Genomic DNA, 26,584 nt, shown 5'->3' on the forward strand with positions numbered 1-26,584 from the left:
ACCTTGTGTGATCAAGTGTATCCATTTGTAGATAAACCAAGATAATCGAGTGTACTATATAAACCTCTGTTCCCTTCATCTATTCATCTGCAATGGTGTGTTGATCTTCTTTTCCAATAGAAAGTGTTGTGTTGTGTGTTGTTTCCATGGATTCTGTGCATGCTATCTCTTCAGCTTATAATGCATCTTCATTCACAACTGGTATCTACCTTCACCCTTTGCTTAGTTCTTTGGTTTAATATACTTTTATTTGTGTATTTGATCAATCTTTCATTAGAAATATTTTTCATATTTTGTTATCATTGGTAATTGTAGGTGGAAGTCTCTGGCATTCTAAACGTTCAACCAAGAACATTTACTATACAAGTATGTCTCACATAACCGCACATTTCTTTGGATAACCTTTTTAATGATATATTACAGTTTTTATATATGAAACAAAACTTATTCAGAATATATTACATCGACATTGTTTAAGGAGTTTTTCATATTTTTCTGCTTTTTAATATTTATAGTATTTTTTGTCAAAATAATAATGTCACTATTAAAAAACTCATATTTCTTGTCAATTTTGTTTTAAAATTTTTTTCGTAGAAAATATCTACAAATTTTGTTGTGAAAAAAAATTAACAAGAAATTACTATCAATTTTCTTGCAAAATATTTTGTATAAAACATTTTTCGCAACAAATTTTGTAAGAAATACTTGCAAATTTTATAATTTTGTAAGAAATGATTACCCACAAAGGAATTACCTGCCCATTAAAATTTTTAGAAAAAATGACAGAAAAATGTCTTTTCTTGCAATTTTTTTTAACAAATTTGCAAGAAAAATCTCATGTAATATGAGAATTTCTTATAGTGTATATTAATAATGCCATTGTAATATATAGCATGAGTGTTATGTGTTATTTTTCAAACAAGAAAAAAATACATGTTTGAATTAAAGTCTTTTAACTTAAAGTTTATATAAAATTTGTAACCTATAATTTGTTTGATTTTAGTGGAGAGAGAACGATAATGACATAAAATTAATAAAAGAAGTAGTATATAAATAGAAAAGGAAAAATATCATCTAAAATCTCGAAAGATTCAAGCAATACAAATATAATTTCCTTTACTTTATTATTACGTTATTATCTCTCTTTTTCACAAGTTCATATGCTTGGTGGAATGTATTAATAGATAGAATCACTTTAACTCTTTATGGGCTTTATACTAACTATTTTGTAGTTTTACTTTGCAAACATTCACATTTATATGATAATGGTATAGTAAGTATGTTTGAACCGGGTTTTTCTTCAAGGAACTTCTCAATAGTAAAAAGTAAACAAAATTAAATTAACTTTTTCAGTAGATGAAAGTTAGTTTATATACATGAATTAATTTTCTAAAACTTTCGCTAGATAAATGTTCAATTTTTAATTTTAATTTAACTTAATTTATAAAAATATTATTTTATTTCTTTCTCATATTTTTCTAAAAAGTCTATTTGGATAAAGTAAACTTCGTCAAATTATAAACTTTGAATGATTTTTTTAGAATTGATTTTTTCTGCACTTTTATATGTGTGAGAAAAGTTTAAATTATTCACTAGTCAGAAATGTATTTTGAAGTACTCAATTCAAAATTTAAAAATGTATTTTAAATTACAAATTTATATTTTTTAGATTCAAAAATATATTTTGAATTGATGCATAGCACATTACATAATTTAAAAACTATTATACATACGTCCAGATTATTTTACATTTGTAGATCTCAAAGTGTATCGTACGTTGTGCCATTCTTAATACATTTTCAAATAGTTAAACTTAAAATATGACTCATAAGGCATTTGGACTTTTCTAACAGCGACGAAGATGCATGAATAGGATAAATTAAAGTGTGAGTTTTTATATATGATACACTTATAAAGTAATTTTCTTTAACGTACTCCGTGCTCTTCGTCAACCTGTGTGGGACCTTGAGGGAGGTGTGTGTCTTAGTTGAAAGGATACAAATATACTTTTCACTAAAAAAATTAAATTAAATTTAAAATAATTTACATTGCTTAATTACAATAATAAAATAAAAAGCTGAAATACTAATTCAATGTCAATTAATATACTAAAGTTGAAAATAATTTAAATGTGAATAAAATTCTATATCAGAAAAAATAATAGTTAAATATCCTATAAGGTAAACAAATTTATAAATAAAATTTTTTAAGATTTTGAGATAAGAGTATAATGCGGCTGACCTAGCCTGTTTAGGTTCGTCCCGCACTTGGCGTAGATTGGGCTGGCTTGTCCCGTATTTTTAACGCGGGTTGAAAATTCTGGCTTGTCCCGCGGGTCTATCCACTTTTTCTTTTTAAATCTTATAATAAAGTTTTAAAGCTCAACAAATTGAAAAGCTTTAACAAGTTCACAAAATTAAACAAGGACTTTGGAAAGTTTGATTAAATTAATAATTCAACATTTTCATCATAGTCATATTTGCATTTTAACATATACGATGCATTATTCAAATTTTAGTCCATTCAAAAGTACATAATACTTGTATTTTCAATTATACAAAAATTTGAAACGTTCATACATAGGTTCAGAAGGGAAGTAACTGATATATACAAATCCAAGTTTTTTTATGTGGGTCATAGGCCGGCCCGCACAGGATGTGGGTTAGGCTTCTGCGAACCAATGGACTCAATTTCTTGGCCCATCCCGCATTCTTTTGGCAGGCCAATTCGCGGGAACAATCCCATATTGTCACACCTAATTAGTAGTGTTAATTTTTTATATAAATTGAACTTAATGTCACATGTATTTAGTTTAATTTAATAATCTCATCACTTAATTATATGTTTTAGAAAAATTAAGTTCTGTTTTTTATTCTTTTAATGTTTTAACTGAGAAAAGTACTTTGGTGTTCTCTTATTTCAATGTTAAAATTGACTATGCATTTATATTGATCTTTTTTATTAACTTAACCAAAATAAATATATAATGTATAATTTTATTTATTTATTACCACTAATACTTGATCAAACATTTGGTGCTTATTAGGTTGTTGTGACTCAAAAGCTTCTCAATACAAAAGAAAAACTCAAATAGAATACAATCCTTTGATGTTCAAACAATCAAGATTGAAGAATCATTACAAATGGATTGAAGGAGAGTCTACGAATGAAGAATGCAACAAAAAATATGTTGGAAAAGCCATCTCAAGGCCATATTCTGATTCTGAAACAGAAGATTCAAATTCCAATAACTTTTTTGTCTCTATAAAAAAGTTTATGGTTGCTTTCTACTGGTTTTGCTATCCTTACACCGTGATTGGTCGGGTAAGTTCAATTTTTTTTCTAATATGAAACTTTTTTTTTTTTGTGTATAACTATGATGTCATTAATGTTCTAAATGAGACATTTTTTTATCTTTGTTGGTCAGACATTAAGCACGGTTTCTGCATCTCTCTTCGCAGTGGAGAAGCTATCAGATATTTCTCCATTGTTTTTTATTGGCTTGTTACAGGTTATATTCTATGTATAAACTACTTCTCTGCCACTTATAAACTACGCTTTAACTTCATTAACAACTTTTGAGTTCTGGAAATGTTTCAGGCTTTGGTACCTCACATTTTTATGGATATCTATATTAATGGTGTGAATCAGTTATTTGACCTTGAAATAGACAAGGTATGAAACTTTCTACTACGAATAAATATGTCTTCATCAATCATAAATTACTTTGTCTATGTCTTTTTCCGTTAAACATACATTTCTAACAGAACTTTTTAAGTTACGTTTTTGTCTCTTAACTTTCAATATGTTTTGGAATTAGTCCATTTCAAAATTTTGGACCAATTTAGTTTTTTATCTTTTGAAATACGTGAATTTAGTCCTTTTAATTAAATTTTGTTAAATTTATTTGATATTTCAAGCGCATTTTATAATAATTGATTTAACATTAAAGTAAAAATGTGTCAAGTAGTATAAACAACTCAAATACAATCATGAAAAAAGGGCATTCACTTATTACAGAGATGGTTTTAATTAAATTTTGTTAAATTTATTTGATATTTCAAGCGCGTTTTATAATAGTTGATTTAACATCAAAGTAAAAATGTGCCAAATAGTATAAACAACTCAAATACAATCATGAAATGTGTACAAAAAATCAAATAAACTTACTAAAATTTGATTAAAATGATTAAATCCACGTGTTTCGAAAGATGAAAGAGTAAATTAGTCTAAAATTTCAAAATGGACTAATTCCAAAATTCATTGAAAGTTAAGGAATCAAAAACATATTTAATCCTAAAATAATTATTCAAAAGAAAACCATAGAATTTTTATAAATTACCAGAAAATTTTTAAACAGGTTAAATTTAAAACTTCTCCAAAAGTTACTAGTTTGTTGTGTCTTTTTATTGCAGATAAACAAACCCTATCTTCCATTGGCTTCTGGGCAGATATCCTTCACAACTGGTGTCATTATTGTTGCATCAAGTTTAACTCTGGTGCCATATATATTCTTTCTATTTACACTAATTTTATTTTTTTTAGAATATCTTTGTTGACAAAGTATAAGGAGGCTTTTTTCAATTATCTTTTACAGAGTTTTGGGCTTGCATGGATTATAGGTTCTTGGCCATTGATTTGGAGCATTGTATCGTGCTTTCTACTTTGGACTGCTTATTCAATCAATGTGAGTTCTCTTCTATTCTATTAGATTGCATATAAAAGATAAAAAATTATTATTTTTAGTTCCTAAATATATTAGTAAGATGGAAAGAAAAAAAATTTATTTTTTCTAGTTCATAAATATTATCATAGACTACTAAACAATTTAAGATGACCTATTTAAATTCCCATTTACAATGTTTAGATGGTGATAGCACTGATTTGAAACTTTTCAGGTGCCCCTCTTGAGATGGAAAAGCCATCCATTACTTGCTGCAATGACCATTTTTGCTACTTGGACATTCATATTTCCAATCACATTTTTCGCTCACATGCAGGTACATTATACTTAATATAAATTCAATCATGAAAAATCATCGGGAAAAACACATCAGAACATTATGGTTTTTATCATTATGGTTTTTATCTCTAAAAATCATTCTATTAACAAATAAATAAGATTAACACAAATAACATAAACACCACAAAATAATCATTATGTATAAATTTTACAAACTACAGAAAACACTCTCAGAGCAATAATTTAGTTACATCTCATAACATTCTATTACAAGAGAATAAGAAAAGTTAAACATTAACCCAGTATTTTTGATTTGGGACAAGAAATACCATGAACTTAAAATTTATTATATAATTACTAACACTCACTCCTAAGTTATCCTAATTGATAAGAAAATTTTCAAGACATGTTATTTTCATCAATTCAACAATTAGGTTATAAATATGTACAAATAAACAAATCCTTGTAAGGTTTTTGGTTAGTTTGGTTCGCTCTAGAGTGAATAGTTACCTATAAGTAACAAATTCAAAAGATAAGTAACAAACATTAATTAGAAAATAAATAGTATCATTGCTAATAAGAAATGTTATTAATTAAGCCTATTAATTAAAGTAAGAAAGATGAAGGAAAGCTAAATAAGTTTTTTCATTGTGTGTTTATGTAACAATGTCCAGAGCTTTGTGTTGAAGAGGGCTACAATGTTTCCAAAATCAATGATTTTTGCTGTTGTGTTCATGGGCTTCTACTCTTTAGGTATCGCATTGTTCAAGGTAAAAACACTCTAGTTTCTCAAAACACACATTGTTTTCGACATCAAGCTTTTATATGTACCAATTATAAAACCTTTTATTGGATTCCACAGGATATACCTGATATCGACGGGGACAAAACATTTGGTATCCAATCTTTTTCAGCACGTTTCGGTCAAAAACGGGTATGTTTTTCTAATAAAAACATCTTAGTTAAATTGGTAGTTACCTTTTATTTTCCTTTGGTTGTTTCTAACTAATGTTTGCAGGTATTCTGGATTTGTGTTTCCCTTTTTGAAATGGCTTTCGGAGTTGCCGTCGTTGCGGCACTAACATCTTCTTCTCCTTTGATTAAAATTGTCACGGTAATATGCTTGTTACACCTATAAGTTTGAATTATACTTAGTAATATATATACACAAGTGAATGGTTCTGGCTATAAGTTGAAAATTGATGAAAAAAAATACACAACTTTTTTCTCCCTATTACAATTTCATAATCTTGGGAGTAATATGTGTTGAAATTTATATAGGGTTTGGGACATGGTGTTCTGGGTTGGATTCTCTGGTATCAAGCAAAATCTGTAGATTTGAGTAGCAAAGCTTCCATTGGATCCTTCTATATGTTGGTCTGGAAGGTAATACTTTTATATTCTTTTTACCAATTAAGGACTTAAATATATATATTATATATTGATGTCTTTTATCTTTTTGCAGTTACTGTACGTAGCATACTTTCTCTTGCCCTTAATCAGATAAAGACAACGAAGATTTGTTTGCATTTCAAAATTATTGAAATGGTTAGTACAGATATATGTGCTCACCGAATATGATTAGTTTTATGAAGACTTATGTATTCTAGAATGACAAAATCATTCTTTTACAATATTCCATTATATTTTTCCTTATAAAATCCAATTTAATTCTTCCAATATTGTTAGCATAAAAAAGACTTGGATCCAATTGGATGGATTATATATTAAAACTTATCTATTAAAATTTATTGGCCCGGATCATCTTTAATTGTTCTTTTCATTAACAATATTAGTACCATTGATAATTTTATGGTACTATAACATATATTTGAATATAAAATTTGTAATTAAATTAATTAAAGCACTTTAATTATTTTTGAGACACTTCAATTGTATTTAGCAATTCATAATTAATTTTACTCAAATCTAATTGTAAACAGAGACATTATCCTTTGGTCAAACCATAAGTGGCACCACGAAGAGTTAAAGAAAAAGGATAAAAAGAAACTTATACGTTCGCAATGCATCAATTTACTAAGAATTCATGAAAGGAATGAAAATTGAAAAATGTTATTCTATGTTCATTGTTTCCTTATGTCTTTTTATGCAATCTACTAGCATAGTAGAGGATATACCAGCATTTGACCACGAATATATATAGAGAATATTTTAAAAATAAAATTATTTAAATTTTAAAATTACCATATATTTTATTAGAGAGATTATGGATGAATTGAATTAATTATCATATCTGATTTAAGGAAATTTTTTAGAAAAGAACACAACAACAGCAAACTACTACCAATTGAGCATAAATGATTTTTCCAAATTTATAAGAATTTACGAAGAGCAACGATAATAAAAAATTGGCAGCAATAATCATTAAAGAGAAGATTAATAATTTTTAACGTACCTATTAGAAGTAAAACCCACACGGCCACAAGAAATCATATATAATTTTATTGAGACATTTTAGTATTAGTATTAGAAGTCACATGTCGACTAATTTTATAATATATAAATGTAATGCAAATTTTATCTTACATTGATTTGTAAAATTAAATTAAACTTTAATTTTATTTTCTAAGATGACATCAAAATCATAGTTAAAAAAATTCTAAATTTAGACACGAGATATATATCACATCGGCGTAATAAAACTCCACTTTCTAACAAATATGTTCAAGCCAGGTAAATTAGTGAACAGCTTCAAGTGCAAACTTCCTTAAGTAATTCACGTGGACAACTTTAGCTTAAACAACCAAGTGCTTTCACTTTCATATCGGGTTCGAGTACAAAACTAGTCACGTTAATAACTAGACCGAATGCACACTGTATAAAAATTCACAACACCTTAAAATTATCCAAGTTGGACTTCATCTCTCAAGTAAGTTGTGCAAACAATTAACAACACCTAACACCACAAGTCCGTACCTCTATAATTTGTATGGCATTTTTAAAATTAAACTTCAACTTTAAAAAAACTTCAAAAATTATGGTCTTACATTCAAATTAAAGATAATTCAATCAAGATTAAAATAAAAATGAATCAACTTAATTTGATAAATATAAACCCAACAGGTAAAATTCATTTTTACACTTTATAACTAAAAATAAGGATGGGCAAAAGATCAAAATTTTGAGATCCTTAATTTATAATCATCTACATTCATATTGTTTTAAGTCCATTTAAATAAATTTATCCCAAATCTAAATCATTATTTTTGAATTTTAAATCCAATCCACTTAAATGAATTTGGATTGAATATTTTTTTTTTTTAATTTGAAATCAAAATCTTAATCCACTTAATTGGATTTGGATTGCATTTAAATTGGATAATTTTTTGGATTTTGAAAATACAAAAACAAGATGCGTCTAAGTCAAGCCAAGGCGGTCAAGGACCAGGCCAAAGATTGGCACAAGTCGGCCCCGACTAAAGCTTAATTCAGTTAACTTTGGTTGACAGTAAAACCAAGTCGTCCTTGACCAAAGATCAACTCAACTTCGACTCCTATCAAAGATCGGCATAAGTTAGTCTCGATTGAAGTTCAACAATAGTTAGTCTCGGTCAACAATGGCCAAAGACCACCCTGTTCAAAGGTCGACCCGAGTCAATCATGACCAAAGTTAGCCCGCCTTGGCCCTAGTTGAAGATTTGGTCGATTCAGCACTAGTAGAGTCAGTCAGGTCCAAAGATTAGCCAAGTAAGCCCTAATTAAAGATCAACTTAAGTCGATCCTGATTGGAGGTCGACCTGAGTTAGTCCAAAACAAAGGTCGACCCACATCAGCTCCAGTTGAAAGTCGAGTTGAACTAATTCGGACGGAGTCGATCCCAACCGAGTCGGCTCGGGTTGAAGGTTGGTCGAGTTGATCCTTATCGAAAGTCAATTGGAGTCCAACCGAGTCGAATTAGCAATATTAAATAATTTGCCTAAAAAAAGGTCGATTGAGTTGGCCTGGTCAACCAAGTCGACCTAAACGAAAATCGACTGAGTTGACCTGATCGACGATGCTTGACCAAGTCGACCCAACCGAAGATCAGCTGAGTAGGCTCGATCAAAGGTTGACTGAGTTGTCTTGGTTAAAGGTCGACCGAGTCGGCCTAGGTCGAAGGTCAACTTAAATCAACTTGAGTTGATCTAGGCCAAAGGTTTGCTAGAGTTGGCCTAGGTCAAAGGTTGACCGAGTCGACCCAGGTCTAAGGTCGCCTGATTTAGCCTCGACCAAAAGTGGGTCAAAGTTCCATTGAGTCAGCTCAACCTAAGATTAGTCAAGTCGACCTGAGTGAAGATTGGTTGAGTCTGCCTAGCCTAAGGTCAACCGAGTTCACTTGACTGAGTCGAGCTAGCCTTAGTCGACTCAAGTCAACCTTGATCGAAGGTTCATCGGAGTCGCCTCCGGTCGATGGTTGGCTATGTTTGTCCGAGTTGAAAGTTTGCCAGAGTTGGATCTAATCGAATGAGTGATGACTAAAGGTCGACCTATGTTAATTCTAACCAAAGGTCAAGTTGAGTTGGCATAGCCCATATCTAATTGAATTATAGTTAGGTATATTAGATCAATCTCACTAAATTTAATTTTATTGACAAAGTGGATTCAATCTAATTTTAATCTAATTTAAATTAAATTAAAAAAATTCAAATTTAGTTTATCTAGTTGAAATGAATATGAATTTTAATTAAAATCCATTTTAACTATATTTATTAAATTTAAATTATAGATCCAATTAATTTTATTAAATCCAAATTAATCTATTGACAAATTCAATCTATGTCTCCACCCATAGTTAATATAATACAATTTCTTAACCTTTTCTATTTTTCCTTTTTTGTGATGTTAAGGCGTAACAGCATTGTGTTTTTAGATAGCTTCCTTTCTGTTATTTTATTATGCAGAAAACGACTAATGCTTTTAGTGACTGAGTCTAAACGAAAAACTAAGTTATGCAATAATGTTAAAAATCTTCTTTAGTGCAAGGTTTTTAGAACTTTTGACAAGACAATAGAGAGAGTATTCCTTTATTTGTAAAATCTTTATGAAGTTCTTTCTTGCTAGCAATGAACAAAAATTGTTTATATCCTCTTTATTGAGGATTATTCCTGTATACAATCATACAAAGAACTCTTTTTGTTAGAGCCAGAAGTAACAATTAAATATTTGTAATTAGTTATTTATTAATGAAACTCTTTATTCTTTTATGAAAGAGAACTGAATATAAAAATCTAAGTATTTCGTTGTTTTATCCATTTGCAGCTATACTAAATTTTTCCTGCCTTTTACACGTTACTTGCGAAAATCTCCAAACCATTCACCATCGTCTTATAAACAAATTACGAAAATATTTTAAACTCTATTTAACCCCAACTTAAATGTTTTTTTCAATAGTAATGAATAATTTAACTTATTAATTACCTGTTTTCTTAAATACTATAACTTTTTTTTTTTTAACTTTATAGCACTAAAACCTATAAATAAAATATGATTTTATAAACCTTTTTAACACAAAAGTCTTAATTAAATATATCGTAATGCTTAGACAAATCTATTGAAACTCATTTTTTTAAAGAAAAGACCATATTTTATGAAACATTCTTCACCACCACCTATCATGAACCTTTTTTTTTTCTTCTTAAGTTTGACTGTTTCTGAAGTATTATTATACACATTTGTTTTTTTCTTCTGACCTGTTCTTTTAAACACTATAATGAGCACACTCACAGATTTTGGAATTAAACTGGGCCGGTCAGATCCAATTGAATTTCTGGAACAGGTCTAAGTAGATCAAACATCATTGTTGGACCGATTCAAAACTCAAAGTAGATAAAAGTTCTTGTTTTATATCTAAAACAAATTTTAATTAAATTAATATAAAATATTGTTTAAGAAGAAAAGTTTCAAATTCATTTAGTGCTATATATTTCTATTAAATTAATTACAAAATTAACTTAAATTATTTGACTAGTAAATAAAAATAACATATTTGTTTTAGATCTTCCAAACCATTAAACCACCTCTAATTAGTACTTATTTCTTAATGATTTTAAAAATTCATTACTCTTTAGTAATGAAAAAACTTATATTAGGATGCCTGCAATTGCTTTTTGTTTAATTATTTGGTTCACCTTTGTGTGATAAAGTGTGTGTATTTTGTAGATAAATAACATATTTAATGTTGTATATAAACCTCTATTCCTCTCATCTCTCTCTACAGAAAGTGCTAAGTTGTTTCCATGGATTCTGTGCATGCTATGTCTTCAGCTAATAATGCATCTTCATTCACAACTGGTAATATCTCTAACTTCACCCGTTACTTAGTTTTTTTAATTAATATACCTTGTTTTTTTAAAAAAAAAAAAAAACCTAACTTTGGATATTTGATAAATTTTTCATTATAGACTGATATTTTGAATCATTGGTAATTGTAGGTGGAAATCTCTGGCGCTGTAAACGTTCAACCAAGAATATTTACTATACAAGTATGTCTCACATCCCCTTTTCTTTGGATAACCTCTATTAACACTACAGTTTTTATTATAAAGAAAACTTGTTTCGATAACATTTTTAAGGACTTTTCATTTTTTTTCTCCTTTTCAATATTTTGTAAAACAAACTATGTAATATTTTTTTAAATTAAAAATGTTATTGTAATATACCAAGAGTCAAACAACAAAAGATACATATTTGAATCAATGTTTAAATATTGATTTGGTTCTAATTTTCGTTAAGTATTTTTAATTTGATTCTAATAATATACTTTTTTTTGTTTAATTTGTCGTAATATTCATCAAATTGTTCAATTTGATCTTTTTTGCTAACGTCATGTAAATAATTAATTGACAGTGAATAGTGACCTCCACGTGTTATTTCGAGATTTTTTTATTTAAAAAAAATGTTTACATGTCAAGTCAATATCTTGTCATGTGTCATAGTTAGTTTTTTATATTCAATTTGATTTTAATATTCATTATTTTTGTTCAATTCAATACCAATTTTTTTTTAAATTGAGCAATTTTGTCCCTCTTCATATTGAGATCAAATTTAATTTTTATATAAATGTTGCACTTCTATTTTTATTAAAATTCACATTTTTATAAAATATTTTTGGTTTAAAATTACATATAGTTTAAAATTAGAATGAAAACTTTAGAAATATGGAATAAAGCCATTGATTTTAAATTTTAAGATGTTAAAAATCACATAAAATATTAAAATCACATAAAAATGTCATACAATATTATATTAATCAATTATATTACTTTATTTGATTTTTAATAAAGTAAAAATTAAAATTAAAAAAATTAAAACAGAAAAAAAAAACAAAAAAAAACACGCACACATGAAAATCACTTAAGCCCTTAATTTTTTTATATGTTTATTTTTATAATTATTATTTTTAAAATTAAATTTCAATAACTTTTGGAAATAAATTTAATAAAAAATCAATATTATACAACAGTATATAAATTATTTGTCATTCAAACTAAGATATAGTTTATAATCTAATTTTTATGTTGAAAATTTTTTATTTCTTATAAATTTTAGTTGTATAAAAATGAATATTTATGTGTACGTTATAAGTTAAAATACTATTTCTAAGGCAAATGTAAGACATCAATCAAGCATGTCATTTGATGTAGATATAAATTATGTAATGTGGGCTGGACGATGGACTTTTGGGCTTTTTCTAACAATTAAAAAAAGCAATTACTTTCTGCATCCCATCAAATTTCTTTCTCACTTCATCAAAATATTTTCAGAAAATGTTTTTCGAGAGAATGTTTGCTTTCTGAAAAGAATTCTGAATTTATTTATTATGTTTCAAAAAATAAATTCCAAAAATGATAGGTGCGTGCAGAAAGTAATTGCCATTACAAAATAAATAAGGCAGTTTCTTCCTCCATTATGATTACTTCTTCTTGCACTTATGTATATATTTCAAATGTTAAAATTGATTATGCATTTATATTGATATTTTTTATCAACTTAACCAAAATAAATATATAATGTATAATTTATTTATTTATTACCACTAATACTTGATCAAACATTTGGTGCTTAGGTTGTTGTGACTCAAAAGCTTCTCAATACAAAAGAAAAACTCAAATAGAATATAATCCTTTGATGTTCAAACAATCAAGATTGAACAATCATTACAAATGGATAGAAGGAGAGGCTACGTATGAAGAATGCAACAAAAAACATGTTGGGAAAGCCATCTCAAGACCATATTTTGATTCTGAACCACAACATTCTAATTCCAAAAACCTTTTGGTCTCAATAAAAAATTTTGTAGTTGCTCTCTACAGGTTTTGCTATCCTTACAGCGTGATTGCTCGAGTAAGTTCATTTTTTTTTCAAATACGAAACACTTTCTTTTTCGTATATATAAGGGTTAAATATATTTTTTGTCTTTAACTTTCAGTAAATTTTAGAATTAGTCCATTTTGGATCAATTTTGTCCTTTATCTTTCGAAATATGTGAATTTAGTCATTTTAATCAAATTTTGTTAAGTTTATTTGACATTTCAAACGTATTACATAATACTATTTAACTTAATATTAAAGTAAAAATGTTTCAAGCAGTATCAACAACTCAAATATAATTCTGAAATGTTTTTGTCTCTAAATTTTGGTATGAAATTGAAATTCGCCAATATCTAAGTTTTTCATACATTTTGATATCCAAACTTTAAAAGTGAATGAATATATAGTTCTTTTAATTTAAGTATGTTAATTTTTTTTAACATGTTAAATGTGTTTTCTGGTAAATATAGTAAAAATGTGTTAAACAATGAAAACAATTCAAATAACAGAATAAAACACGCGTTTGACACGTGAAAACAAGCAATATACATAATTCGGATCAAATGACTGTATTAATTTATTTTTAAAATTTAAAGAAGTTTGGACATTGAATTCTAGATGAAAATTTAGTAACTTAATAAGTTATAAATGAGAGATTTTATCTTTGTTGGTCAGATTTTAAGCACAGTTTCTGCATCTCTCTTGGTAGTGGAGAAGGTATCAGATATATCTCCATTGTTTTTGATTGGGGTGTTACAGGTGAGACTCTAATTATAAGTTACTTCTCCTTATAATAGCCACTTATAAACTACCCTTTAACTTCATTCACAGCTTTTGAGTTCCGAAATTGTTTCAGGCTATGGTACCTCTCTTGTTTATGGATATTTACGTTAATGGTGTGAATCAATTATCTGATCTTGAAATAGACAAGGTATCAAACTTTCTACTACAAATAAATAATATCTTGATCAATGATAAGTTATTATTATGCCTTTTGGACTTTAGTATCACTCCGTTAAAAAATTAATTATCTTCTTAAAATAATTATTCAAAAATATTTATTAATAAAGAAAATGATATTATTCTTAGAATTAAATATGTTTTTATCTTTTAACTTTGAATGAAAATTTGAATTAGTTTATTTTTAAAACTTTGACCAATTTAATCTCCTATTCTCCCTTTTATTGCAGATAAACAAACCTTATCTTCCATTGGTATCTGGGCAAATATCCTTTACAACGGGTGTTATTATTGTTGCATCAAGTTTAACTCTGGTAACATATGTATTATTTCCCTTTTACACTCATATTTTAGAAGATCTTCGTTGACAAAGTATAAGGAGTTTTTTTTTTTTTTTAATTATCTTGTACAGAGTTTTTGGCTTGCCTGGACTATAGGTTCTTGGCCATTGATTTGGAATCTTGTATCGTGCTTTTCACTATGGACTGCTTATTCAATCAATGTGAGTTCTCTTCTATTCGATTGCATATAAACTTCTTTTTGTCCCTTCAAATGTTTTAAGGCATGTAAAGGTTATAATAATATCCATAATAATAGAAAATATATTAGTAAGATGAAAAAAAAATGTTTTTTTTTCACTTCATGAACAGTATCATAGACTTCTACACAATTTATGATAACCTATTTAAATTCCCACTTAAAATGGTGAAACATTTCAGGTGCCTCTGATGAGATGGAAAAGACATCCACTACTTGCGGCAATATGCGTCTGTGCTACCTGGGCACTTATATTTCCAATCACATTTTTCGCTCACATGCAGGTTGTCCTCTAATAACATTAATTTCTGATGTCTTTAATTAAAGTAAGAAAGACGAAAGGAATCTAAATACATTATTTTTTTCGTTGTGTTTTGATGTAACAATGTCCAGACTTTTGTGTTGAAGAGGACTACTATCTTTCCAAGATCACTGATTTTTGTTATTATATTCATGAGCTTCTACTCTTTGGGTATCGCATTGTTCAAGGTAAGAACACTCTATTTTTTCAAAACACACATTGTTTTCGACATCAAACTTTATTAATAACGAATTTTAGACTTCATTCGATCTCATAAAATTGATTTGTAAAGTAAAATTTATATTTTATTTATATATATATATATATATATATATTTATTTATTTATTATAAATTGACTTTATTTTTATATGAAACTTCTAACAAGATTTTATATGTACCCGTTATAAAACCTTTTATTGGATTCAACAGGATATACCTGATATCGACGGAGACCAAACATTTGGTATCCAATCTTTTTCAGCACGTTTCGGTCAAAAACGGGTATGTTTTTCTAATAAAAACATCTTTGTTCAATTGGTTGTTACCTTTTATTTTTCTTTGGTTGTTTCTAACTAATCTTTTGCAGGTATTCTGGATTTGTATTTTCCTTTTTGAAATGGCTTTCGGAATTGCCCTCGTTGCGGGACTAACATCTTCCAGTCTTTTGGTTAAAATTGTCACGGTAGTATTTTTGTTACACGATTGCGTTAAGATTATTTTCCACGTAATAAGTTTTTTTTTTTTAACTCTCCTCCGTTCTAAGTTTTTCATTACCATTTATTATCTAGCCACATTCCCGGCTCCTCAATTGTTTCTCCTCTCTCTCATATTCTTTTATGCTAAATACTTTGATGTTATGAGATTTCCTTTCATAATCTTTACTTTTTCATTTCTAAGTCTCCATTTCCATTTTGATAATAGTGTTTTGTTAAATAAATTCATATCCTTTGTTAAAATAAAAGAGAGAGGCATAGAGCGAATCACTAATATGTATAGAACACTTAGAGTTATATATATATATATATATATATATATATATATATATATATATATATATATATATATATATATATATATATATAAAAGAAAATACAAAGAGATGAAGGTAAGCTTGTTGCAACTAATACTCTTCCTAAGATGATGCATATATAAAGTATAAAGTATATGTACCAAGTTTATTACAAATATAATCAATTTTAAGATTTCATAAGCATTTAGTAAAAGTGTCTTTTAAATGATTTAGTAAAAGTGTCTTGTAGTTGATTGTTAGAATTAACTAACTTGATCTATGTAGAACCAGATACGATATTTTCTCTAATAAAATGATGGTCAATCTTGATCTGTTTGGTCAGTTCATGAAAGAATTTGAACTAATATGAAAAACAATTTTATTTAATATATAAGTGTAATTTGAGTGATGTCTTCCAAATTGCATTGTTTTAAGTAATTGTTTGAGTTAAATAAACTCACATGTAGTTAATGTCATAACTCTATATTATGATGCTTCCACACTAGATTTTGTTAATGCATTTAGTTTATTGATCTTCCAAGAGATCAAATTAGAAACATGATATCTAGAAGTGAGTCTCCTATCAAAAGAAGAGTCAATCCAATTGTTATTTAAATAACATACAATTTTAGTGTGTTTTTGTGTCCATAATATGTCAAAAAATTTCGAGGCCTCTCTCAATACCACTAGGGATGTCAAAAAAATCTGTATCTGCGGGTATCCATGGATAAAATCCGCAATGGGTAAAAAACGGATATTAAAAATGGATACCCGCTACCCGCAGGTATGGGTATTTTTAATACCCACATGTTAACGGGGCGGGTACGGGTATCATAGTATCCATACCCGTGGATACCCGTACCCGCTAAACTTTAATTCACAAAAGTACCCTCATATATATATATATATATATATATATATATATATATATATATATATATATATATATATATTAGTAAAAAACATTCTAGCTTAATTTTTTCTAAGTTGCACATCTTGTCTTTTGTCTTCATTCTTCAAACTTCTAAGTATTGGTACATTGTCTTCTTCCAAGTACACCCCATTGACATTCTTCTCTTTCCTTTATTTGAAATTGGACATATATATCAAATCCTATATAGACAATGACATTTATGATATGCTTGTTGTCAAATGATGGAATTAAAATAAGAATACTTGGCACGTGACAATTGAGGTTTATTATTTGTTTATTTTTTAGGAATCAATTGGAGAAAGTAGACTTTTTGATCAAAACACTGGTTAAAGAATTTTTATTGTGTTGAATGTCATTTTATATTTACTTTTATAATTATTTGGACTTGTATGAATTAAGTTTATTTGAACTTTATTTAAAAATTTATGACAGTGATGTATTTTATTTTATTTTATTTGAATTTATGATTAAATATTTATTTTTTAAATAATTTTGTAAATACTCGTGGGTACCTGTGGATACCCACGGATATGAAAAAAATAGGCGGATACCCGCATAACGGATACCCGACAGATATGGGTACGGGTACGGGGCGAATATTTATCCACCGAGTAGGGTACGAGGGAGTTACTACCCGTACCCTACCTGCTCCGTTGATAGCACTAAACACCACCCTTGAGTCATGGCAAATATTCTTCCTTACACCCCATAAATATTAAAATTCTTGTTTTGTTCTTGTTGGATTATGTAAGCCAAAAGTTAAAAATGACTTGTAGATTATGCAATTTGAAATTTGAAAATCAATAATGATTTTTGGATTGTATTGTGTGATGGTCATTTAATTTTGATTCTCGTGATGCATTCATAAAGTTTTTAAAGTTCTTGTTTTAAATAAAGCTTGGCAATATATTTTTTAGGCTGAAAAATTGCAACTTAGAAGAGAATAATAAAATTAAATAATCGAAAATCAATCTTAAATGAAGAAATGTGCCCTTAGGAATGTTTTTGCATATTGGATAGGCTATTATTACAATTTCCCAATCTTGATAGTACGTAGTGTCTTGAAAATTATGAATGTTTTTAGGGTTTGGGACATGCTGTTCTGGCTTGGATTCTCTGGTATAAAGCAAATTTTGTAGATTTGAGTAGCAAAGCTTCCATTGGATCCTTCTATATGTTGATCTGGAAGGTAATGCTTTAATATTTTTTACCATTTAAGGAGTTTTTTTTTTTTTTTTGTTTTTTATCAGCAAAAAATAAAATTAAATTAAAAAGAACACTTGAAGGGTGCTCTAACCCTTTAACAAAACATTTTGCACATATTAAGGAGTTAAATATCTGTATTATGATTTAAAAGAAATAAAATAACCATCCAATTAATTTTCCCTTGTTTTGAAAAATAAGTTTTCTTTTTGAATTTCTAATTGGATACAGAATCCGGGATAAATCAGCTAAAGTTGTTTTTTTCTGAACATGAATTTCTATGATTATAGTTTCATATTGTAGTAAAAAAAACACACATCATTGTTCAAGATGCAAAGCATGTCTCGATGTGAATTTTGGTCAATTTTTTCTACATTTATTTTTAAATTTTTGCACTAAAATATGTCTTTTTCTCATTCAAAGTTGGCTATATGATATATTGATGTCTTTTTTTTCTTTTTGCAGTTATTGTACGTAGCATACTTTCTCATGCCTTTAATCAGATAATAAAGATGTGTGAAGGTTAAAACAATGTTGATAACCACGTCCAACGAAATAAACAAGAGAGTTGTTTGCATTTGAAAATTATTGAAATAATTAGTGCAGAGATATATGTTCTCCCTGAGTATGATTAGCTCTTGTATTAGTTTAGGTTTTTCATTACTTTTAAGAAGACTTTATATGTATTCTAGAATAACAAATTTGGTAAAGTTTGGTGATAAATATGGTAAAGTTGAAAATTAGCAGAATATACATTTTTTTTTAATTTCTCTTACATTTTAAATATATGGTTATTTATATATTAGATACATGTTAGACAAGTTTCTTACTGCTTGAATACATTTTCTAGTTGAAATTAATTACAAATATTACATTTATCTTCCCCCTATCATCTTTAGTTGTTGTTTTTTTTTATTAACGGTACTACAATAATTTTATGGTACTATAACTTATATTTAAATGTAAAAATTGGGGTTAAATATGTTTTTGGTCCCTTAAGTTTCAATAAATTTTGGAATTAGTCCATTTTGAAACTTTGAACCAATTTAGTCATTCATCTTTCAAAATACGTGGATTTAGTCATTTTAATCAAATTTTATTAGGTTTATTTGATATTTCAAATACATTTCATAATAGTATTTAACTTAACATTAAAACAAAAATGTGTCAAACTGTATAAACAACTCAAATATAATCCGAGCTAACAAAATTTGGTTTAAAGGATTAGATTAACATATGTGGAGAAATGAGAGACTAAATTAATCCAAAATTTTAAAATTGACTAATTCCAAATTTTACCAAAAATATAGGAACCAACAACATATTTAACTCGTAAAAATTGTGAAAAATTGTGCTGGATTAATTTAAATACTTTAATTATATTTAAGTGCAAACAGATACGTTATCCTTTGGTCAAACCATAAGTGGCACCATGAAGAGTTAAAAAAAAGGAGAAAAGGAAACATATACGTTTGCAAGGCATCAATTTACTAAGAATTTATGAAAGGAATGAAAATGGAAAGATGCTATTCTTGTTCATTGTTTCCTTTATCTGTCTTTGTATGCAATTCACTTGCAAAGTAAAGGATATACCATTGACCACGAATACATAGAGAGAATATTTTAAAAATAAAATTATTGTTATAAAATAAAGGTAATAAGAGAGACAAAGGAGAGGAAGAATAGAGAATGAGAGAGTAGGGAGCAACTTCTGTTTTTATGTGTGTCTAATTACTGATAGGACGAGTCCTATTTATAGGTACAATATGGTAACCCAGAAAGGATATAAAATCAAATAGTAAATACAAAATATTACATCATAAAGAGTAATGAATAATATGATTATCAATCATATGAGTAATTGTATAAATCAATGGACGACCATTAATTCATAACACTCCCCCTTGGGTGTCCATTGATAAAAGAATGTGCCTCGTTAAAACCTTACTAGGAAAAACCCTTTGGGATAAAAACCTAGTGAAGGAAAAAGAGTACATCATTCTATATAATATTGTTCTTTGCATCTTCTAATTTCTCCCCCTCATGTAAACTTACATCATTAAGATGGCGGAGTCCAATCCTATGAACCAATTGCTCAAAAGTTCTCCTTGGCAAAGACTTTGTAAATAAATCTGCTAGATTTTCACATGAGCGAATCTTTTGGATCTCTACATCACCATTTCTTTGAAGATCATGAGTGAAAAAGAATTTTGGAAGAATATGTTTTGTTCTGTCTCCTTTAATATATCCTTCTTTCAATTGAGCAATGCATGCACTATTGTCTTCATATATCGTTGTTGGTTTCATTTTTCCCAAGGATAAACCACAAGTTTGTCGCACATGTTGAATTATAGACCTTAACCAAACGCATTCACGACTTGCCTCATGTAATGCTAAAATTTCTGCATGATTTGACGATGTTGCTGTTATTGTTTGTTTCACAGATCGCCATGAAATCGCTGTGCCACCACATGTGAACAAATATCCTGTTTGTGATCGACCATTATGAGGATCTGATAAATAACCTGCATCTGCATAACCCATTAGATCTAATTTTGAATCATTTGGGTAAAACAAGCCCATATTCATAGTGCCTTTAAGGTAACAGAGTATTTGTTTTACTCCATTCCAATGTCTTCTTGTAGGTGAAGAACTATATCTTGCTAACAAATTTACAGCAAATGCTATATCGGGTCGAGTATAATTAGCAAGATACATTAGTGCTCCTATAGCACTAAGATATGGTACTTCAGGACCAAGTAGTTCTTCATCTTTTTCTTGAGGTCTAAAAGGGTCTTTATCAACATCTAATGACCTCACCACCATTGGAGTGCATAGTGAATGTGATTTGTCCATATAGAACTTTTTAAGCACTTTCGTTATATAAGCTTCTTGATGTACAAGAACACCTTTGTTTAAATACTCAATTTGTAATCCCAAACAAAACTTTGTCCTTCCAAGATCCTTCATCTCAAATTCTTTCTTTAAACAATCAATTGCCTTTGTGAGCTCATTAGGAGTTCCAACTATGTTTATGTCATCTACATAAACAGCAATTATGGCAAATTCATTCTCGGATCTTTTCATATAAATACAAGGACAAATAGGGTCATTTTTATACCCTTCCTTTAATAAGTACTCACTTAGACGGTTATACCACATACGTCCTGATTGTTTCAATCCATAAAGGGACTTATTCAATTTTATTGAATAATCCTTTTTAGAATTTGCTTTGTTGGGCACATTAAATCCTTCAGGGAGTTTCATATAAATATCATTTTCCAAAGAGCCATACAAATAGGCTGTAACAACATCCATGAGGTGCAGATTCAAACCTTCTTGTGCAACAAGGCTAATTAAATATCTAAATGTTGTTGCATCCAATACTGGAGAATATGTCTCCTCAAAATCAATACCAGGTCTTTGTGAAAAACCTTGAGCAACTAACCGTGCTTTGTATCTAACAATTTCACCATTCTCATTTCGTTTTTGTACAAAAACCCATCTGTACCCAATAGGTTTTACACCCTCAGGTGTGCGAACTACAGGTCCAAAAACCTTTCGTTTAGCAAGCGAATCTAATTCTGCTTGGATTGCATCTTTCCATTTTGGCCAATCATTTCTTTGCCGACAATCTTCAATTGTCATTGGTTCTTGATCATCATTGTCACTTATGACATCCTTTGCTACATTATATGCAAAAACCTCGTCAATATTGACTTTATTTCGATTCCATATTTTATGATTCATGACATAATTTATTGAGATCTCATCATTTTCAACAATTTCAGGTACCTGAGGTTCTTCTGGAACCGAATCATTGATTATGTCAAAAGAATCTTTTGGGACTTTTACCCCCTCGATTAGGCCATCTTGCCTTTTTTCCCTTTTTCTCACACGAGGATTTTTATCTTTGGAACCCAAAGGCCTACCACGCTTTAGGCGTGTTTGAGATTCATTTGCTATATTAGATTGTCCAACAGGAATATCAATTCTGATTGGAGTATTAGCAGCGGGTATATGCGACTTAGTTACCCTTTTTGTGTCAGTAAAAGCATCTGGTAATTGGTTGGCCAATTTTTGTAAATGAATTATCCGTTGAACTTCTAGTTCACACTCTTTTGTACGAGGATCAAGATGAGATAATGATAATTCATTCCAACCAATATCTTTTTCCAGTTTCTTTCTTTCTCCCCCTAACGTTGGAAAAATTGATTCATCAAAATGACTATCAGCAAATCGAGCTGTAAATAAGTCACCTGTTGATGGTTCAAGATATTTTATTATCGATGGAGAATCATATCCAACATATATTCCCAAACGTCTTTGAGGACCCATCATAGTCCTTTTTGGTGGGGAAATTGGGACATATACAGCACACCCAAAAATTCTTAAATGAGAAATATTTGGTTGTTGACCAAAAACCAACTGTAAAGGAGAGTATTTGTGATAACTTGTTGGTCTGATGCGAATCAATACTGCAGCATGCAGAATTGCATATCCCCAAGTAGTCATTGGAAGATTAGCTTTCATAAGTAAAGGTCGTGCAATCAATTTTAGACGTTTTATCAATGATTCTGCAAGTCCATTTTGAGTATGAACATGTGCTACTGGATGTTCAACTTCAATTCCAATTGACATACAATACTCATTAAAAGCATGAGATGTAAATTCACCAGCATTATCAAGACGAATTTTCTTAATTGGATAATCTGGGAAGTGGGCTCTTAACTTGATCAATTGTGCTAATAACTTAGCAAATGCTTGATTTCGAGTTGATAGTAAACAAATATGTGACCATCTAGTGGACGCATCAATTAATACCATGAAATATCTAAATGATCCACATGGTGGGTGTATTGGACCACAAATATCACCTTGTATTCGTTCTAAAAATGAGATTGACTCATTTCTAATTTTTTCTGGTGATGGTCTTATTATCAATTTTCCCTGCGAACATGCAGTACATGAGAAATCATTGGACTGAAGAAGCTTTTGACTTTTAAGTGGATGTCCACATGAGTTTTCAGCTATTTTTCGCATCATGATATATCCAGGATGACCCAACCGATCATGCCAAACAAGAAATTCATTCTTATTTGTAAGCTTCTGGCTTACAATAACATGCGTCTCAATCGCATTAATATATGTGTAGTACAAGCCATAAGAGAAGGCTGATAATTTCTCCAATACACATTTTTTATTTGACTCAATTTGAGTGATATAAAGATATTCAACATCTCCTTCATTATTTGTCTCAATATGATATCCATTTAGACGAATATCCTTGAAACTTAATAAGTTTCTATTGGACTTAGGAGAATAAAATGCATTTTTAATATGCAATCTTGTACCTCTTGGCAGAAGTACTGTAGCTCTTCCAGAGCCTTCAATTATATTTGTAGTACCAGAAATAGTACTAACATTGACTTCTCGCATTACCAAAGTAGAGAAAAATTTATTACTCTTGAGAATTGTATGAGTTGTTGCACTATCAGCAAGGCACAGATCCTCATCATTGGTGTTAATGCCAATATTCATTCTTCATATAAACATAAATATCAATATTAGAGATTACTTTGTAAGAGGAGAGAAAGAAAAAAAAATAAAATAAAATAGAGGATTTTATTCATAAAAACATAAAAACTTGTACATATAAAAGCAACATGAATTAAATATAAAACATTGTCTTAAAAATTAATCATAAAATAAAATTATTTTCTAACACTCCCATCACCAATAAGGTGATCAATGCTTCCATCGGGTTTAGAAAAGAAATCACCAATATCAAGATGAGTAGTATCCATATGACCATAATCAGAATCACCATCTTCATAAGCAAAGTGTGTTTCTACATTCTTCTTTTTAAGTGATTCTTGGTAGAGTTCAACAAGATGCTTTGGTGTATAACAGGCACGGGTCCAATGACCTTTACTACCACAACGGTAACATATATTTTCAGCCTTTTTGCCATTATTTTCACCCCTTTCTTTTTCCTTTTTCGCATTCTTGTTCCACTTCTGTTGATGAAGTTTCTCTTTGAAAATTTCCTTTATAACCATGTCCACGACCATGATTAATAGCACGACCACGACCACGACCATGGCTACGACCACGGCCAAAATTACGACCACGATTATTATTATGGTCTTGACCTCGTCCATGATTATATGGATCAGATGTTGCTGCATTCACTTCTGGGAATGGAGCAGAACCAGTTGGTCGGGCCTCATGATTTTTCATCAAGAGCTCATTATTTTGTTCAGCCACAAGAAGGCATGAAATCAATTCATAATATTGATTGCTCCATTCACTTCTGGGAATGGAGCAGATTAGGCGGATCTCATGATTTTTCATCAAAAGCTTTATTGCTTTGTCCAGCCAGCCATGCATAGGCATGAAATAAATTCACAATATTTGTGAAGTCTCTTTTCACAATATTTTTGTTATGAGCAAATTAGTTGCTTTATTTCTTTATTTAATGGTATCCCAATATCCATTGCATCTAAATATATTTCAACATTTAAAATCCAATATAAGGAATTCTTCCTTACAATATCAAGGGTCACAAATCCAAATTTTGCAACGTTTCGCGTGTTTAAAACTAACACATAAAATAATAATATTAATAATAATCATCATCATCAAAATAATAATATTAATAATAATCATCGTCATAATAAAAATATTATGACAGAGAATTTTGCAACGTTTCGCGTGTTTAAAACTAGCACATAAAATATTAATATAATCAAATTTCATGTATGAAATTATTAAAATCAAATAATAATAATAATAATAATATGACAGAGAAAAATAAATCAAACAATTATCATTACACAAAAAAAAGAAAATGAGATAAAGTTTGTGAATGAGAAAAAGATTAGAAAGAACCTCGGTTAAGGAATATAGAGCGTTGTTCTTAGGGAGAAAAAAAAGAAAAAAAAAAATATGCCTTCACGCTCAGTTGGATAACCCTCGTGCTGATAACGTGTTATAAAATAAAGGTAATAAGAGAGACAAAGGAGAGGAAGAATAGAGAATGAGAGAGTAGGGAGCAACTTCTGTTTTTATGTGTGTCTAATTACTGATAGGACGAGTCCTATTTATAGGTACAATATGGTAACCCAGAAAGGATATAAAATCAAATAGTAAATACAAAATATTACATCATAAAGAGTAATGAATAATATGATTATCAATCATATGAGTAATTGTATAAATCAATGGACGACCATTAATTCATAACAATTATTTAATATTTAAAATTACATTATATTTTATTAGACAGACTATGGATGAATTGAACTAATTAACATATCTGATTTAAGGAAATTTTGGAGTAACATTTTTAAAGTTTATTATATACTCCCTCCATTTCATTTTAAGCATAGTTTTTGGTTTCCTAAAAAAACAATGAAATACATTTGTTTTCCTTAGATTTAATAAAAAATATATAAATTTTTCTATTTATCCTGTCTACGTTACAATGAGAAAACTAATTAAAATTTGGAAAAATAAGAAAACAATGATTAATTTTGTCTCTAATTTTAAAAACGAGTTAAATAAAAAAGTCTTTCCAAAATTTGATTATTAAAGACAAATTGACGAAGCCCTATGAAAAAAATGGTTGCAATGGATGTCTATTTTTATATTATTTAGGTTAAAACTTCCCTAAGTTATTTGTCCGAAATTTCAGTTTTTAGTTAAATCATCATTGGAAAATGTGTTTATTGGAGTTCTTTTAAATTTCAAGAAATGTTAATCAACCGAATTTTTTAACCTTTTGTATTTATATTTAGTGGAGGTTTTAGAATCTCTCTGAAGTTACATAATTTAAAAAATCTTACTTATCTACCATGAGTTTTGAGACCTTATATGAGTTTTAGAACCTTCGTAACATAATTATTTTCAAAACTATCGTAAATTACCATAGATTTTAAAACTTGTAAAGTATTATGGATTTCTAAATTATTAATATTATTTTATTTTGCTCCTTTATCATTTATGTATTTATATATATTTTTTCAACCAAAATTATTTATACTTATTGTATTTATTTATTTATATTTGAGTTATAAAAAAAATAAATATTATAACGTCCAATTAATTAATGAACGTAATTAAAAGAAAACGTCACACGATTATAATATAACAACGCAGTCCTGGAGTTTAAACTCACTCCTTACAACGTAAGGCACACCACAATGTCACGGGAAACCAGACATAAAGTTAAAGGAAACATAAAGGGGTCACAAGTCAACGAAATACATGGGTTGTAGCCCTAAGAAACCCAACAAGATAAAACACCAGCTCCAGCCCAGATGGGCTACGCAGCGGAGTCACCGTTCCCCTGTTGACCGCGA

The 26,584-nt window shown here is 28.8% G+C and overlaps 2 protein-coding genes across 2 annotated transcripts; both read left to right on the plus strand.

The window, feature by feature from the left end:
* On the plus strand, window positions 1-6,710 carry LOC114190504 (glycinol 4-dimethylallyltransferase-like). Its single transcript, XM_028079415.2, has 13 exons — window positions 1-201; window positions 316-366; window positions 3,047-3,324; window positions 3,428-3,511; window positions 3,601-3,675; window positions 4,416-4,499; window positions 4,598-4,687; window positions 4,899-5,000; window positions 5,638-5,733; window positions 5,826-5,897; window positions 5,982-6,077; window positions 6,245-6,349; window positions 6,429-6,710. Exons 1-13 carry the CDS (start codon window positions 147-149, stop codon window positions 6,468-6,470), a joined length of 1,230 nt encoding a protein of 409 aa, XP_027935216.1. The 5' UTR covers window positions 1-146; the 3' UTR covers window positions 6,471-6,710.
* A 4,489-nt stretch (window positions 6,711-11,199) lies between these two features.
* LOC114190505 (glycinol 4-dimethylallyltransferase-like) lies at window positions 11,200-18,961 on the plus strand. Its single transcript, XM_028079416.2, has 13 exons — window positions 11,200-11,254; window positions 11,371-11,445; window positions 13,029-13,306; window positions 13,949-14,032; window positions 14,130-14,204; window positions 14,464-14,547; window positions 14,646-14,735; window positions 14,953-15,054; window positions 15,164-15,259; window positions 15,502-15,573; window positions 15,659-15,754; window positions 18,100-18,204; window positions 18,684-18,961. Exons 1-13 carry the CDS (start codon window positions 11,200-11,202, stop codon window positions 18,723-18,725), a joined length of 1,254 nt encoding a protein of 417 aa, XP_027935217.2. The 3' UTR covers window positions 18,726-18,961.
* The last annotated feature ends 7,623 nt before the right edge of the window (window positions 18,962-26,584 follow it).

Source organism: Vigna unguiculata, chromosome 7, assembly GCF_037176805.1.
Source record: "Vigna unguiculata cultivar grain cowpea cultivar isolate G323 ecotype 2 chromosome 7, ASM3717680v1, whole genome shotgun sequence".
Lineage (NCBI taxonomy): Eukaryota > Viridiplantae > Streptophyta > Magnoliopsida > Fabales > Fabaceae > Vigna > Vigna unguiculata.